Consider the following 17,473-nt stretch of genomic DNA (forward strand, 5'->3'; position numbering starts at 1 on the left):
TATTTAGACCCGTTGTAACCGTTTTCACAGCTGTAATTACCGTTACATAGGAAATTCAGATCACAAATTATTTATTTTTCTTATTTAACCGTTATCACACCCGTTATTTTAAAAAAACGTCAAAAAAAACGCGTTTCATTCCTATATAACGCGTTTTTGACCCAAAACGTGCTCACACCCGTCAAAACACGTTATAACGGTCACGCCTAGTACCCGTGACCTGGGCCGTGACCCGTTTTTCGAACCTTGATTAAAACTATATACAGAGCCGAAATTGTATTGACTTGTGTCAATGTTAATGGACGAAAAAGTAGTTACTTTTGAAAAAGCAAAAACAGTGATTGACCACCGCCGTTCACTGCCTCCCACCACTGCAAACCGGCGAACTAACTCCCACTCTGGCGATGATGGATCTGAAAACGAGCATTGCTTAATTTAACAACAAAATACATAATTCATAAATTCATGTACATGTTATAATTTAACAACAAAAATGAATACATAAAAGAGACGGACAAACCTTAATGAATGGATCCATTTTGAGGAGGGAGAGCCGGTACCGGAAAAACAAGAGGATTGGATTGTAAAGAGAGTTTACTGTTTTATTTTTTATTATCAAGGGTTTTAATGAGAAAGAACCATCCCAAATCCCGAAAGATTCACCAGAGGGTTTCTTGATTTTCAGGTTAAGTAAGTAAGTGAAATTTAAAGCATGATAGTTCTTAGGATGAATGGATCTGTATCTTCACCAGTAGTAATTGTAGCTGTTCTTCCTCCAACAAATCCCATTCCATTCAAAGATATGAATTTCACCAATTATATTCTAGTCTTTTCTGAATACTTTCTAAGGAAATTCATGTTATTATTCAAAAATTCATGTTATAAATCATGAAAACAGGTAGAAAAAACTCCAACGGGAAAGGATTTTTATGTTATGGGAAAATCACTTTCCTCAACAACTAAACTACAAGACTTTCTTACTGGTTTAAGAATCGTTTGATCAATGAGAACGCTCAAAAAAACTCCGTTTTTATACAAAGAATTGATGGATGGGTAATTTTGACATTTAATTGGCCCTTTGAATCCCCCTAACCAACTACCTAGTCACTAGGAATCCTGGAGAAGCCCTCTATTGTCTATTGCATTTGTAAGCCCCTATGAGGCTTCGAACTATGAGTGTCAACACATATCTGCCACTTAAAAAGCAAAAAATACTAGAATAGGTTGAAGACATTACTGAATCGAAGGCAGGAGATCATCATAACATTGAAACAGATGAAATATCTTCAAGTTCTTGACCGTGTAGCTTTCAGATTTGAGTATAAATCTGACGTAAGTACACTTTTCGGGAGTAACTTTCCATACCTAATTACATTGTTCAACACAAAAGGCTATACACTTTCACTTTCATAAATTACACTTCTGCTGTTACCCTTACAAAAACTGAGGTCTTCGACGAGATTTCAGTAGGAGACTGCAGACTATAAATATCATAACCCCTGACATCTACAACAGCAGCGTTGCTACCCTAAGCTTATATGCTGTTTAATTACAAGTAAACCATTTTCCCCCTAATCTCTTGAGCTTTCTGTTTCTTCATATCTTTTTACAAGAAACACAAAATAGTAAACATAGAAAGGTGCATCACCTAGGTGGAATCCTCTTCTTCCCAGTTGTCTGTTACAGAAGTTCCACTTGGTATGGGGTTGTCCGTTGCACGATTGCTACCTAGTAGAGATTCTTTTAGCAACGTCCCTAACTCATTATACTGCCTTTCTAGTTGTTGCATCTTCTTTCCCAACCTCTTCTTTGTCTTACCATGTTCTTTAGACACCTTATTAAATTTAACAGAAATTTCTCCCAATTCCAACCTTTTCTTTTCTATCTTCTTAGCAATGTCTTTGATGTTAGGAGCTATCTGTAGCTGACCTTCAAATGCTACAACTGGAAATCTGACTTCGGGTTCCCTGAATTGAAAATAGACGACGCATAATACTGGTAAATGGCACAAATCCAATGCATTGATTGTATACTGCAAAAGCTTAAATCAAATATGGGAGTGAATTCACTATTGATGGATATACCGACCAGATAACAGTCATCTCCATGTTTAAGGCAAGTCTGGTTTTCCTAAGTTCTTCAGCTACATGAAAGTTCAAGCCTAACAAACATACCTCTGTGGGCCAAGCGAAAGGATTCCATTGCTTTTCAAAATACCCCCATCCAGAGAAATAGCCCCATGCTTTATGAAAGCACGTGCCTGGTTCATTTGTTCTCTAGTTCCATAAACCTGCAGCTCTCCAAAAAGAAGATAGAACAACGTCTCACGAAGATAATAGCCTTTATTTGTCCTTGTATGCAAGTGTTGGATTTCTATGTCGACCATATTAACTGCATGCCCTAAGAACCCAGATGGGATCTCATCCGTTGGCAAAATCGGATCTACCAAGGACAGCTTTTTCTGTGGATCTTCATCGCTTTTAAACTTTCCTCTGAATGGACTGCCAACAAAACCATACTAATTAAATGATTTTTCTTCTCAAGATTTACATCTACCATGTACAAAGTTTACGTTTGTAAATTGTAATCACTATAATTGTAAATATTTCGAGACTGCAATGTTGTTTTAACAGTTTTAGTTATACCATAGGTCCTCGAGGCATATAACAAGAAACCCGCAATTTATCGGCCTCCCAAGCTGAGCTGCCACTACATGTAGACCGTCAGAGCGATCAACTTCTCCGCCTTCACCATACTTTTCAAGACGACGAGCAGCAGCATAGGACTTGCACACAACTGCTAGCATGAGTTCTTTGCCCAGATATTTGGCTAACATCCTGCAATCAATAAATTTCCAGTTAAGCAGGTACAATACAAACTTCGCCAGTTCCTGTTCTCAAACATGCTCCAGGAAACTAGAAGTACAATCCAAATATTTGGGTAAATAAAGATACAATATTATCTGATGCGTTATTGGTAATAAATCCGAAAATTGGTTCTGAATTACAGTAACCAGCAAAGGTAGATAGGAAAATACAAGTATCTGGAGCTGCTCTCAAGTATATTGCCTTTTACCAAAAAAATCTCAAGTATATTGCCACGACCTACTCAAAGTATCAAACACATATTCAGAGTACTTTTTGCACCTCTTCTACCCAGAAAGATGCATCAAATTGGGGCACAAACAAAACCCATTAGAATCTATAAGATGCCCAAGGTAACAACATATGTAAACAGGAGCACGAATTATATTATATTACCTACTGAGGCTTTCCGTGCTAACTGACCCAAGGAGAGCAACAATGCCTACTACATCTGGCAACTCTTGAGACTGAATGTCAGCTGGAATATTGCACCAAACACAAGCAGCTGTATTGTTCATCTCAATTTGTTTGATTACAACCTCTTTATCAGTCACAAAGTCGTGCATATGGCTATTTGTTTGATGCCTATACAAATCTGGAGATGCATCATCATTAGAAAACCATTTGTTAAGCATCTCTATGGAACAGGTGTCGATGGAGGCCATTACTCCTTAAGACACATCGAACAATAAAACATTAAGAGATCAAAGAAAGAATGACAACCTTGCAGTTGAGATATTTCATTTTCTGTAGATGCCTTCTCTTCTGTCAGCAGTTTCAGATTACTCTCCAGCACTTTAATCAGTGATCCAATCCTTTTAACATCATCTTCATTTTTCTGTCAAGCCAAAATGAACTATTTGTGAGGATAACTACTTCAATTGGCTGAACTTTATTAATGCCTTATTTTAAGTTGTGGGACCAGCATTCTCATGTCATCATTTACAATGCTTATAGTTTTAACCCTTAGATAGTGTGCATAATTTGCAACAATACTTGCTTTTTTATCTAACCTACAAAATATCTAGGTAGTTACTAAGAAAATTTGTCCATTGCTTTTATGCCCCATCTTCATTCTCTTACTCTACATATTTCTGCATATAACTTTTTTGTTTAAGGTTATACCTTCATGTCGTCAAGATTGTATTTCCACAAAGCAGAGACAGGTTCCTCCTGAAAGGCTACCATTTTCCCACCGGGACTTTGGAATGGCACAGTATCATGCTCAACCAAATTCATCTCCATCTTTGGGTATTGCATAACATTTACCTAGGCATCAGAAATTCATCTTCTTAGATTCAAATTAATTGTGCAAGAAGATAAGCTTGGGCAAGACAGTTGGAATCTTCATGTCTTAATAACCATACATTTAGTTTATTACCTTACAAACAACAAAGAGCTCCGGGTAGCAAGAATGGGCAGCCACAAAGCTGAAAATCCCTGGTTCTCGAGGAACAGAAATAAACGGCACAACACATCTCCCATGGCTAAACATGAATCGGAGGCAATCATTTTTTTCTGAGGACACTGACGTTATTGTCAGCATATGTGATTGGCCAAATTTCATATCATGTATGGTTTCATCGACGGTGCCATTTGAATCAACAACCTCAAAGATGATGTTTTCTAGTAGTGAACCAGCAGCACAATTGTCAGGTAGCTGAAAGAATTCAGGCCAGAAGTAAAATATCGACAAGAAAAAAATTTCTCAAACAGGAATCAGGGAAAAACAGCTAAAAACAAGCACTAACTGTTGTCAGGATTCTCAGCTCTCTTTCGCCAATTTGAATTTCATTCCTTAAAAGCAGTTGTCCGTCATACTCAACAGAAAATGAAACTGTTCAAAATTAAACAATTAGAAGGAACTATATACAAAGATAACAAAATAGTCAACTAGAGAACTGTTCAATGCAAATATGGCATGCAGTATAAGAACTGCATCAATTATAATCTGATAATACTACTAAACATTTTTAAATTGAGGTCCACATGCTAATGCAGAAGTTCCATAAAAATGTTAGATGGGAAGGATGTACCAGTTTTCCCAAAGCTCCCAATGACCTTCAAGATTCCATTAAGGTTGATACATCCTTCAGCATCCACCTGAAAACATTCCTTACTGTAAGCAGTAAGCACGAAATATACACAATATGCAATCTGAGGATCATAGCTAAACCCAAGACGAAATTGTCCCCATAACCTCAAGTTTTGGATACAGAGAATACATTAGGCTAAGAATAAAGCCAATTTCACGAATCCACAAACATGAGGGAGCTGATTTGGAAGTGCCACTACATGTTTCGATGTGATCATGTAGACTGGAGGAAGGCATGTAAGCATAGCAAAATAACATTGTTAAAAAGGATCCTCACCTTACGCTTAGGACCAGCATTATCTTGAAAGCAAAATCCATCCAGACTTAATAGAACTTCAGTCCCTTGCTGGACATGATTACCATAACTATCGTACATCTAGAGGAAAGTCAATATCAATAAAGCGTTGTAAATATATACCTAAGCATTTAAAGTATTACAAATGCTACAACATCAGCATGTAGTACAGTAGAATAAGAAACTATCAATGAGAAAATGAAATACAAGATACAGAAAGGAATCAAACAATATTGTGACACCAAAACTTTGGTTGTAGGCCCTAAGAGTTCTAACAAACACGTTATCGGTAAGAAAATAAGGATGAACTATGAAGGTTTTAAGGACGGTTAACTGTAGGGTTTAAGTTACTATCCATGGCAATTAATGAGATGTCTTTTGATGGTTAAATGTATGAACTGCGAAGTCTGTCCATAGATGATAAAAAAAAAAGAATAGTTACATAATATGCTTTTTTTGCAAATCTGTAATAGCAGTACAGACTCATGTTTAGTGGCGACCACTACGATGTCATCAACATCTAAGCAGTCAGCCTATGGCCCAAATCAGAAACTCCAACCAATACTAGGAAGTATAACCAAATCCTCCCACCAAGAGGACCCTAGTTATAAACCGTCACGAGTTAGCATCTAAACTTCTGAGAAGCTCTGTGTATGTTGTAAGAACTGATCATAACACCCAAAAACAGAAAAAACCCTATGTGCTACTTTTCACTTCTTTTATCATTTTGGTGAATCCCACACCGTTATGTTGGTCCCATTATGTTAAAACAATTATAATTGTGACAGTCTAAAAACATTGAGTGGGAGCAATTCTGTAAGTCTGTGACACATAATTCCACCAGTTCATCACTTTAGTCAGACTGAGAACAATTACATGCTAATTCAGCAACTAAATTTCCTAAAAAGAAAAAGTTCTACAGAAAAAAAAAACTATTATTAAGAAACAATGCTTATCAGGAGTCAAGACAGATTTTTGAACATGAAAGTGATGAATAGCATGTTAGACTTTGAAAAAAAAAAACTGGCTTAACTATGTAGATAACTACCTCTAAAAGCATCTCCTTGATTACATCTCCAGGAAGCCACTGTTTCTCTAGATCAGGGATAAATGCCTTGACAGATTGCAGCGATCCAGGGAAAACTAATACGGAGTCAACCATGTTAAAAACGAGAATTACATTAACTGGGTTACAAATGGAAAAGATTTTCATTTATGGATTAGAGCATTCAAAACTGTTAATATAGTGCAATGTACCAAGAAATGGGATTGCTAGAGATATCAGTTTATCATGTGAGCAACTTATCCCCAGAGATGCTTCATACTGGGGGCGGATCTTGTCCAGCTCTCCGCTTTCAATCAAAATATCCTAAAAAGAGAAGCAAATTCATATAAAAGATGGTCAGTGCTATTCAAATAAAAAAGCACTATGAGGGATGTTCAATGCAGGAGACAATCATACCGAGATTTGGAGAATCATGTTACTGGATAACAGCTCCACCTTCAGTTTTTCCACGGGGAGAATCGCAGTTCCATTCATGTTTATTGCAACATCCAATTCAGGGATAGACATGAATGGCATGTGATTATCATATTTGTCATAACACGCAATGGCAAGTGGTGGTAAACATGAACCAACCCTGCAAAAAAATCAAGAATCATCACTGCACAAAAAGTTATTTAGAGTTTTGAATCTGGATATGAGAATAGTAAGTTACATCAAGATTCTAAAATGTACCGTTGCCAATCAAATAAGGACAGAAGTAATCTCGAGTTTTCCACACCTCTTTTAGGAAATAAAGATATATACGGCGATGTATTACCTGAGACCTGGTGAAACAATTGCTACTTGCGGCACTTATTTATTAATTTAACTAGTTCACTAGAACACTCATGTCAAGCTCTGTAAGACTGTAAGCAAGGTCTTACAATAATATCTCTCAACTGTAGTAGTCAGTCTGTGGTTTTACACCCCAAAACTTAGTTGTGAGAATTGTGTGCCTAGTATTTTTTACGGAAGGAAATTAGACTACCAAATATGCAGGTGATGATGCTCCAGATATTAGTGAGTTAACTACATTGTACAATAACTCGCGGAGAAAAAAAAACATGCAAGGCATAGGGAAGTCTTTACAGAATTAGATATATTTGGGCTTCTTAGGATTTCAGAATGAATTGCAACCTCCCTTATGATCCAGTGTCATTACAATTGTATAAGGCATGTAATGACTTTTTATTGCAATACCTGATCCAAAGAAGGATCCTTTACCTTATACTGCATGGAGACAGACTACTTTTATCAGTTAATCTCCACTGTGAAGCACTATTACGTGATTTCACAAGTACTTTTCTCTCGCCATTAATCTCCCTTGAGCCTGTACAGATCTAAAATAACAAATCCAAGGATATTGACATAATTGATCAGGTCAAATCGTGAACTATAATCCAATACCAAGTTATAACCTCAGAATACTTACTACAGAGAATTTAAATGTATAAGCACCAGCTGCACTGAAAAGTCCTGGAAACTTTGATCCCAGTGAAAAGATGTACAAACCATGAAACCCTTCATTTGAAGAAGGTCTAACACGTTCTGAATATATATGCTTCTCATCACAAAGATTTTTATAGGTTGCGATACATTTAACTTCCATTGACATCTCCAAATCTTGTTTCAGTATAAACTTCTGCTCAAGTGTTTTGCAGGCACCTGATGAAGTAAAACTAGCAGGCCTAATAACTGCAATAATATGCTCTGGAGTAGCATGCCCAGCTAAAACATGAGCTTCAACAGGTAATGCCTGAAACAGATGCAATAGCACAAACTCAATTTACTCAAAACTAAGCAATCAAAAAAGGTATTGGCCCACTAAAAAACACCTGTGGGGAGAGAGAGAGAGAGAGAGAGAGAGATGAAATAAACTAACTCCATCAATCTGCAGCTGCTGGCACTGTTGAGGACTAAGTAGGTCAATTCTGGAAGGAGCTTTTGGCTTCAACCTGTCAAGTTGGTATTGCCACTCAACAGCATCTATCTTGGAACACTAGCAAAAAGACATTTAATTTAATAAAATACACGAGTTAATTGACGAAACCTTTCGCTGGAAATGATAATAGTACTTGAAAAGTAAACGAAATGCACAACCTGCCCACTGTCGATCACATTGATGGGGAACGACAATGAGTCTTGAACATCTAAACAGGAATTTTCACCATCAACATCTAGCAAGCAGCCTTTGTCAGCTGGGAGATCAATTGGCCTTTCACCACACAATAAACACTTAAATATTAAGAAGAAGAATCTCAATTAGGAAACATAATTAATTGAAGAACCTTATATATAAGAAAGTATACCTGCATATAAGGTGTGCCTCTCCTGTAAAATTAAAACAGCAAAATGTCAATATTTTTAAAGCCACTGAATCTTGTCTGAGCATTAATTAGTTTCTGAGGTATACTTACCACCAGAATCCCCTTGAAATCCTTCTAGCAAGATAAACTCTAAAGTTGCATAAATAATTTTTTGCTTGTTCAGGGGAATAATTTTGAGCAAATCACCAGCTTTCCAAGATTCCCCTTTCCTTTTTATGAACTTGTGCACTCTTACAACTACATCGTATAAAGAGAACTATGATAATTGAAAAGCAGCCCGTAGTCAAAAGAAGTCTTAGTACAACTCAAAAAATTACACCAGAAAACAAAACAAGTTCTTCAGAAACAGTAGACAAAAATATAAATTGATAATTATGTATTAGAGCTACTACAAAATCAAAACACCTCACCTTCGGAAGTGATACGAAGTCCCTTTTTATAGGATGGATTGACCACTAGAATGGGTGGATCTTGACCACGACTAAGTTCCTTGTCATATGCATCATGCATTTGCAATATCCAATCTTCGTACTCCTTCTCTAATTGAGAAAGACTCAGTGACCTTTGATCCCTGCGTATCTCGACAGTAACACCTACAATAATTAAAATTAAAATGATGTTAAGGAAAATATGAAGGCATCTTAACTTGACATGTCACTTAGATGGCATGAGAAACAAATTATACCATCATCTTTCTCAAGCAGCTTACTACCGATGTTCTTCAAGGCAGTCGTAAATCGATGATGCTGCGCCAAATCAGTCTGTAGATGACGAGCATAATTTCTTATAAAGAAATTCATGGATAATCAGAGATAGGAGGTGGATCCAAGGTAATTTAACGAGAGAACAGGTTCTATGTTCTACTAGGATGGAGACACTACCACATCCACATTACAAATTTTATGTGATTAACCCACAGCATGAAAATAAAATAAAAGATGAGACACAAAAGATAAAACTGGAAATCTTCTAATTTTGGATATAGCACTGTGTTGTATTTAAATTGCAGTTGCTCCAGCATGAACTACCTTAGAAGGAGTAGGATTGAACCCGGCATCAGTATCTGGGAAAACAGAGGAAAGTTGCCAAAGAAAATTAAAAAAAACCAATGAAAATGATCTAAAAACAGACAAGCTTCATGTTAATGATAACGCAACGCAATCACTTACCTATGAAGCATTTAACTCTCAAGCAACATCTCTTTAACAATTGGGCCTTATCTCCCTTTCTGTGTTTAAGTTCCATGAAAGGAAGCCTTGGCTGTTGAGAAGCAGATAAATCTGATCAGTCTTTGGAAATCCCTTTCCATGTACCCATTCATGTTGGCACTTATCACATTAAGCATACAACTAGACACAAATAAGTATTTGCTGAGAACATTAAAGACTGAAGAAAAAAAGAAAAACAACTCTTAATAAATGGCCTTATTTTGCAGGAACATTTTGCCCGAAAGCTAAAGAAACCAGGAACCAAAAAGTCACGTAACAACAACTGTGAAACAAAAAATTGCAAGGAAGAAACATTGACCAAGCAATTAATATTAATCCCATTTGATAAAAATGACGCAGTTCACTAGCTAAATTTGTAGCCGTCAAGTATCAAACCTTAGTGGACATAATGGATTGTTTTCCTACTTGATAAATGGAATGATTAGAGGAAAAAGCAATACAAATAGAATATGTAAAGAAAGAAACAAGGAAAGAAAGAAACTGAAAACAAAAATGAACATAACAAGATAAAGGCCTCACCCAACGAGCATCTGGAAGAAGACGACCTAGCCGCCGAATGGATACACGACAGAAACTGTTGAAGTTTTCTGTGAGTACACATCTTTCATCTTCTAATTTTTCCAAAATTCTATCAAAGGTCTCTTTACCCTAAATAACAAAATTCAGAACGAGTTATTGGAATGATAAAATTGTAAAGCAATTATCAACCTGAACCATAACAGTATCAATGTTGAGTCACAAACCTCAGAAACAGGAAAATAGACGCATTTCAGCCTAGCATTAGCTTCCACTGCCCTTGAACCTGATAGACAAAAGTATTAAGTACCAAATCAGACATTTTAGTACGTTTGTCCAGACATGTGCTTTTGTGGAAGAAAAAAGGAGTAGAAGAAAGTCCTGCTGTTAAAGAATACTGATGAAGTCAAGTATTGTTGACTTATGTAAAGCTCAGTTGCTTTATTTTTGTGCATTATGTTAAAGACTCTTTATATACACACTTCTAAAGGTCCAAGATGTTGCAAAATTTACCTGGGCTTTTTAAAGTGCCACTTTGCTCATCTAATAAATGAACCTGGAGGACAAACTCAGGACCATTACATGAATGCAAGTTTGTAATAGCCACCTCTCCACCCTCGATTTCAGCGAGATCTTCACCATTCACCTACATCAGTGCAACAGAGACTTAAAAGGTTGCTTATGACCGAAGTAAAGCTTAGAAGTGTGGGGAGGAAGAGAAAAACAATGCACAAAGGTCAGGAACCTGCTGGATGTCATGAGGCTAATAAAAAATAAAAGCCTTACACAAACCAGGCAGTCTCACTGAGAAAAAATAAAATAAAAATTAAAGCCCCTAATCAAACCTGAAATTCAACAGGCCTACTAGTCTTGCCTGTTGTAAGCTCGTCACACTGCAATTCAAAAAGAGATAACAAAAATTCAATAAGTAAAGTTTGGTAAGCAAGGGAGGACCTCAGTTAGGCTTAAATTACATGGTAAACGAGAAAAGAATTTGCAGGACTTGTAAAATACTCACTGTAGCAAGGAATGGAATTAGAGAAGAAAAGACTGTGGATATAGATAAAACATGCCGGGTTCTCAAGCTTCCTCCCATAGGGGAGGTAGGAGATCGAACCCCTGTAATCCTAGGCTAATGTACCTAGGTGTAGTTCTAGGGACCACTGTTCTATCTTATTAAAAAAAGATAAAACATGCCGGTAATAACAGAAGAAGGATGGACAAATGGATGACCATACCAAAAGCCTGATACTATAGCTACTACTAAGGCCACTAAGGAAACGTCTCATACACTGACAATTATACGCCCAAAGAGCAAGCAGAAACATGAGTTGTACAATCACATCCAGAACGAAACATATGAAGCAAAGCGTTTTTACATTATTAATTTAATTCATTTGCTTCGTGCAAGGAATTTCACTTGACTAAGAAATAAAAGAGATGGAAAGCATAAAATACTACACGAAGAATATTACAACTCTTTCCCATTAATCTACAATACATATACAGGTTATTGACCAATGACTTTAGTGGCAAATGATATACATTGATATGGAAAAAGAAGAGATCCATAATAATGCCGGTCAATCTTATGATAGGATTTGGGGGAAATAAACAAACCTGAATATATGGGAAGTATATGTCTTTTAATCTGCACTGGAGTTTGAAAACATCCATAGGTCTTTGTTTTGGTTTAAAGATCTCTACCTGCGGGGCGCACAGACGAAATAACCTTCAGTATAGTAAATGCAAAATAACACTTCTATCAGACCATGCACTATGAAAAGGTTGGTAATACATCATTGGAAATGACACAATATCCTTATAAACCATGGAAGGAGTTGAGAGAAAATCTGTATTGGGCAGATAGAGCTTTTGTTGGAAATTCAAAACTAAATGCAGCTCTTGCAGTGAATATTAGAAGAAAAAGAGCGGATGATATATCTACCAAATGCAAGAAGAAAAAAAAGGTGCAAGTTTAGTGGATGATACCTTTGTAAAACTCCCATGAGGTGAAGATTTTTTCTCATCTTCCAAGGGATCCCTTAAACCACCACCGGTCTAAGCCAAAAAGGAATATATTAACAAACATTGAAAAAATTAAAAATATAAGGCAAGTCGTAACTTAACCACATAAATCCAACATTTTCAATCTCAAAAGAAGTCGCTGAGAAATTAATAAAAGTGATTTTCACTATTGATTTGCAAGAAAATCTTGACTCATAGGTGGTTATGTTACTCTTATAGGATGAATTGTACAGGGCAGAACCATGCTGTTTTAGCTGAGAAAAGAACGAGAATACCTTCCAGCTCGCTCCACCAGACCCATGCAGCAAAGCCTCCCTCTTTAAATGCAAATGGTACACTTTCTTTGACTCTTTCCTCTTGGATGAAACCACAGTATGCCTGTTACAAATAAATGATGTCATGATGAGGCTTGCGGGACTTTGAGGTTGTAATCAGAAGGAAAGTCACGAAACACGCGTTGTAGTGAAGTCATACCTCCCTATATGCATTGAGGCAATAGGTCCTCCATAGCCGAACATACCAAAAAAGGGCTGAAGGTTCAGAAAACATGCATAAATCCACAAGAATAAGCTATAAAATCAAAATCGCTACATCATGGAAGCATAAAAAACCATATCCTAGAATTGTCTGGAACATAACTATATCAGAGTAGACACAAGAATCTCTCCAAGTATAAGAAGCTGAATAGAAGAAATACTGATTACATTTTCCTATTATCTACTTATTTATTCCTATTCGATGTTGAGTCTACCAGATTAATAGGATACAGAACAGTGATCCAAAATAAAACATTACCTTCAAATAAGGAGGCTTTCCTCCTACGGCTTGTCTTTTGGATAACCTATGAAGCGATGCACCCATTTCCCCCCTAAATAGAATGTGGTTTTTAAAGAACAAAGTTAGACATTACTCATTAGGAATTCCATGAAACACGGTCACCAGCCATGAATAACCATTGTTGGTTAGACAAAATAAATAAATACGTAGTACTTTATAAGAAGCACAGTACCGCTCTGACGAAACGAAACTGTAATCCAGAGTAAATTAATGAACTACACTTGGTAAGCATGTTATGCTTATCTAAGTCATTTTTAGAGATGATAAATCTCCTTATCATCCTAGAAAACATATGTTTGTGAACCAAGTGAAAATAGAAAAAAATTCACATTTTTTGCTTGACTGGTAACACGGTTGCTACAATAGAAACTATGGTGTAGGTATGTTATGAGGATCTGGCATCAAGTCACCATTTATCGCATTTTCTCACTATAGGATCTGGCATGAATAGAAAGAAAGCAAGAATTATTTTTCTTCACGGCCGAAATATGTCCATAATGTAATGGCTCCCCTTCAAACAAAAGATGCGTTCCATAATATTTTTTGAAAATGTTCGGCTATCATTTCATAAGTCTTTGCCGATCAAAAAAAAAAAAAAACATTTCATAAGTGACTTACATGAAGTAGAAAAATATATATTTTTTTAAAGATATTTGAACCAGTTTGAACTTGAAACTCGCGCCATCATGTGACAAAAACTATAACATGGAAACAGATGAGGTTTCAAGTAATACATCAGAGAAAAATAATCTGAAGACATCTCAAATATTACTCGTAGATGACACTTGACTTTCAAGATGTAAAATTTGGTGTCCTGTGTTGTGCAGAGTTTGCAATGTGTGTCATGGGGTACAATTCAAAGATTTTAACCCATTGAGACCTGATTATTCAACAAAAATGAGGTCTGATTGAGATGTAAAAGTTGATTCAAACTTACCACTTTGCTATGGAATTTTCTTCAGTTTCGTCCATGCCCGGCCCAGTATCAAATATTGAAATCCTAGCTTCATCGACAGTCACACTAAATAAAAAATTGAAGAGGTAAAATATTATGATACCACTATATTGAGGTTCAGGAAAATAAGTCTAGCCTATTGAGAAATAGAATCACTGTGTATTACTACATGGGTGTTGGGCGTTGAAAAATAAAAATAATACCACAACAACATAAGTGAAAAACTCCTAATTGTTCTAATTTGGATGCCCACAGATTTCAACAGTTAGAAAAAGTTAAATACAGATAGCAAGACGCAAAAGTGCAGAGTTCACATTTTGTTAATTATCAAGCAAGCTAATGCCTCATATTCAAGTGGCTATAGTTCTTATGTTTTTATAGTAACTGAAGCATGAGTAATATGGCATTCACCATCATTTCATATGCATATCATGTGTTGAAGCTACTGAAACCAATATCTCTCAGTATAAACTATAAACCTCTTATACCCATTTTCAATTTTCTTGTTGTGATTTCAATTCAATAAGTTTGTCACTTCTCCAACTTTTCACAAGCCATCCATCATCAGATATTAGTTCTAAATTTGTTAGGGGTGATCACCTTCTTTTAAGCATCTAGATACAAGTTGTTCTATATGATCACAAATTCTACCAGTAACAATTCCCTATTTAGATACTAATATGCTGTTGCGTACATATTTCAAATCAAAACATCGCATAAGTTAAGTTTGCGATTACCAAACAACAGAAGCAAGAAACCATAATAGCATTACCTAATCATTTTCCTCTCATTAGTATTATTTGACCATACTGCTTGCAATGAATTATCCTGGTAAATCAATAGAATCACAAGGTAAGTGAGATCATGCAATATAACCATCAACTGATAAGCTATTAAATGCATCCCTTTCACGGGGAGCTTAAGGGCTTACGATCAAGTCAGCAAGAGCGGTCACAAATGTATAGGATTCTGGAAGCTCCGTTAACAAATTTGTACTGGAAGTCAAATCCCACATATTCTGCAACAGAAAAGGATTATCAGTTAAATTGTTCACATGAAGTGTTGTAAAGAGAACGGTGACTTGCTTATATGCTTGATTTTTATGACTTCAAGAGAAGGGTTGTTAGCTTAGTCTCTAGAAACACTCTATATTCTTGGAAAAGATTGGGGATAGGATCCCAATCACGTTCATTTAGGCCAGTATCGAGTTGAATAAACATTTCTATCATAGTGCGACACTCTTGCACAATTCTAAGAAGCATTATTAGTTTCTTTATTGGGTTGAGAAAGCCCAAAAACTAGATGAGAAAATTACTTTGCTTTGCCCCCTGATTAGTTTACAAACTGTTTAAATGAATCTGTTTTCACCAGATTGTGATTTTAAAACAATGCTCAAAGCTGATGTGCGAAATTTGATACAAGTTAGGATGACTAATCCTAAAATCTTCACTCATTAGAAAGAACATCCAAGCATATAAAATCAGAGAGAATACCCTTTTTTTTCATCTCAAGTACAATGACACACCCACTTGAAATGAACCAACGAAATACTTGCATTCTATCTATCAATGAAGGTGGTTGGTGCCAAATTTGAAGTTTTTTCTGCATTTATAATCTACTACAGATATCATCCGTGAAATCCACATAACAAATTTTTTTTTTTTTTGCATAACACAGTACACAATTGGTACTGTAAGAGAACAACATACTATTCCCATCACTTTGCACTATGTCTAATGGCCATTCATTTTAAAGGGTTAGAAAGGTCTACATAAAGACCAACAACAAACAAAACCCCCCAAAGTAAACAAACACATGAAGAATGTTATACCTCGTAACTTGAAGCCATGTTTTCCTGCCCATCCTACCAAAAGCGAAGGAAACAAAACTATCAAATTTTAACGACATCCTCGACGAAAAACCGTAACAGATGAAATAAGCCAAATTAAACTTTACCCAAACAGACTTACATGAAGTATTAAGAAATGGCATATTTTAGGTAGGAACTGACAAAACAAGATCTTGTATCTAATCTTACATCCAGTAGCATCTTCCAAGTAAACACTTTCACTATTCCAAAAGATCTTTCTTCTGGATTTGGAAGAATCAAAATCTTTAAAAGTTCTTTTATGCTCAGCTCTTACCAGCTCTAAAAACTCATTTATATGCATCTGATCACCTGGTTGTTCCAATCTTAAACCAACACTGGTACCATTTGGTAACAAAACTTTAAAATTATAAACTTTAATTTCTTCTTGGTTTTTTTCATTTGAGATCTCTGCATACCGTCTTTTCTTTGCTACACACCTATTTAACATCCTGTTCCTAACTAAAATCAGATTTACAGATATTTTGAGTAGTAATTTTTAGGAAAAAGATAATGTAGTAGAGACAGAAGAGGGTGGAGGCTGAAGAAAATGAGAGTTAGGGTTTTGATAGGAAGAGTTTAGGGTTTGTGAATAAATCAAAGATTGATTTTTTCTTAGATAATTTCTGTATTTGTATTTTTTTACTTTTTCTTTCAAGTCTTCCTTCTCTCTGAAATGATACTAGAAATGGGAATATATATACAGATGAAGAATCAGAGGAAACGCCAAACTAGCTTTATAGTGGCATGCTCCTCTACCAGGCTGACACGTGTTACCCGACCTGAGTAAAGTCCGGGTCTTCTGGTGTTAGTCCACTTTGAGTTCCCAAGTCCGAACTGAACTTCCACCAAAGGGAGAGGGTTCCGAACACGGTCAAATTCTGTGGTTGCCAGGATTTTGATACGGGATGGTGCTAAATACTCGCTCCTCCGTCTCATTATTAATTGACTTAATTCAAGTTTGTACAATTTTTAAAGCAAGTAAGGGAACAGAATACTTTTAAGCATTTTTTACAGTCATATCTTTATGGATAATAACTAGTGAAGTTTTAAAATGATTTATCTCTCAAGCTACACCACGGATGGTCGGAAACTTCGTACCATTAAAAAACATTTTAAAAGCTACGTAACCAATGTAAACATGTCTATCAAATTATGTATATTTCTTATATTTTTTGTAATCAATTAAAAGGATAATTTTAGAAATATCTCCTTGTTCAATGATAAAAACCACAAATTTGATTTATTTTTTTTAATATTAGTGAAGAGCCTAATCTTTTTACTTAAATCAATTAACTCCGGGACTAATACACATTAATCGAGAAATAAAACATTAACGATTATTTTTATGTAAGGAGGATGGATCCATTGATAATGATCCAATTTTACAAGATCTAACAATGCCTCATAGTTGT

At 35.8% G+C, this 17,473-nt stretch overlaps 1 protein-coding gene across 2 annotated transcripts; it reads right to left on the minus strand.

The window, feature by feature from the left end:
* Positions 1 to 1,237: 1,237 nt before the first annotated feature.
* Positions 1,238 to 16,745, minus strand: LOC113299014 (structural maintenance of chromosomes flexible hinge domain-containing protein GMI1-like). 2 transcript variants are annotated; one of them, XM_026547940.1, is made up of 37 exons: positions 16,162 to 16,745; positions 16,023 to 16,055; positions 15,123 to 15,209; positions 14,964 to 15,019; positions 14,174 to 14,257; positions 13,195 to 13,267; positions 12,874 to 12,929; positions 12,675 to 12,777; positions 12,364 to 12,432; positions 11,992 to 12,078; positions 11,217 to 11,264; positions 10,885 to 11,017; positions 10,599 to 10,657; positions 10,375 to 10,503; positions 9,796 to 9,886; positions 9,655 to 9,689; positions 9,312 to 9,387; positions 9,037 to 9,219; positions 8,717 to 8,863; positions 8,609 to 8,630; positions 8,400 to 8,514; positions 8,182 to 8,289; positions 7,732 to 8,055; positions 7,524 to 7,639; positions 6,717 to 6,894; positions 6,512 to 6,623; positions 6,303 to 6,397; positions 5,237 to 5,335; positions 4,901 to 4,967; positions 4,616 to 4,701; positions 4,246 to 4,524; positions 3,990 to 4,133; positions 3,588 to 3,702; positions 3,261 to 3,459; positions 2,646 to 2,837; positions 2,175 to 2,501; positions 1,238 to 1,967 (listed from the first exon to the last, which is right to left on the minus strand). In XM_026547940.1, the coding sequence occupies exons 1-37, from the start codon at positions 16,507 to 16,509 to the stop codon at positions 1,649 to 1,651; spliced, it is 4,794 nt and encodes a 1,597-aa protein (XP_026403725.1). In that variant the 5' UTR covers positions 16,510 to 16,745; the 3' UTR covers positions 1,238 to 1,648. The 2 variants fall into 2 exon arrangements, with proteins under 2 accessions (XP_026403725.1, XP_026403724.1); XM_026547939.1 differs by having other exon boundaries at positions 8,182 to 8,298.
* Positions 16,746 to 17,473: the final 728 nt, after the last annotated feature.

This window comes from Papaver somniferum, chromosome 7 (genome assembly GCF_003573695.1).
Source record: "Papaver somniferum cultivar HN1 chromosome 7, ASM357369v1, whole genome shotgun sequence".
Taxonomy (NCBI): domain Eukaryota; kingdom Viridiplantae; phylum Streptophyta; class Magnoliopsida; order Ranunculales; family Papaveraceae; genus Papaver; species Papaver somniferum.

Coding starts and splice junctions, on each gene's coding strand:
- LOC113299014 (XM_026547939.1), bottom strand. CDS start 16,509: ATGTTAAATAGGTGTGTAGCAAAGAAAAGACGGTATGCAGAGATCTCA. Junction 7,640..7,731: donor ATACATTTAAATTCTCTGTA/GTAAGTATTCTG, acceptor TTGTTATTTTAG/ATCTGTACAGGCTCAAGGGA. Junction 4,525..4,615: donor AGCTGAGAATCCTGACAACA/GTTAGTGCTTGT, acceptor GAATTCTTTCAG/CTACCTGACAATTGTGCTGC.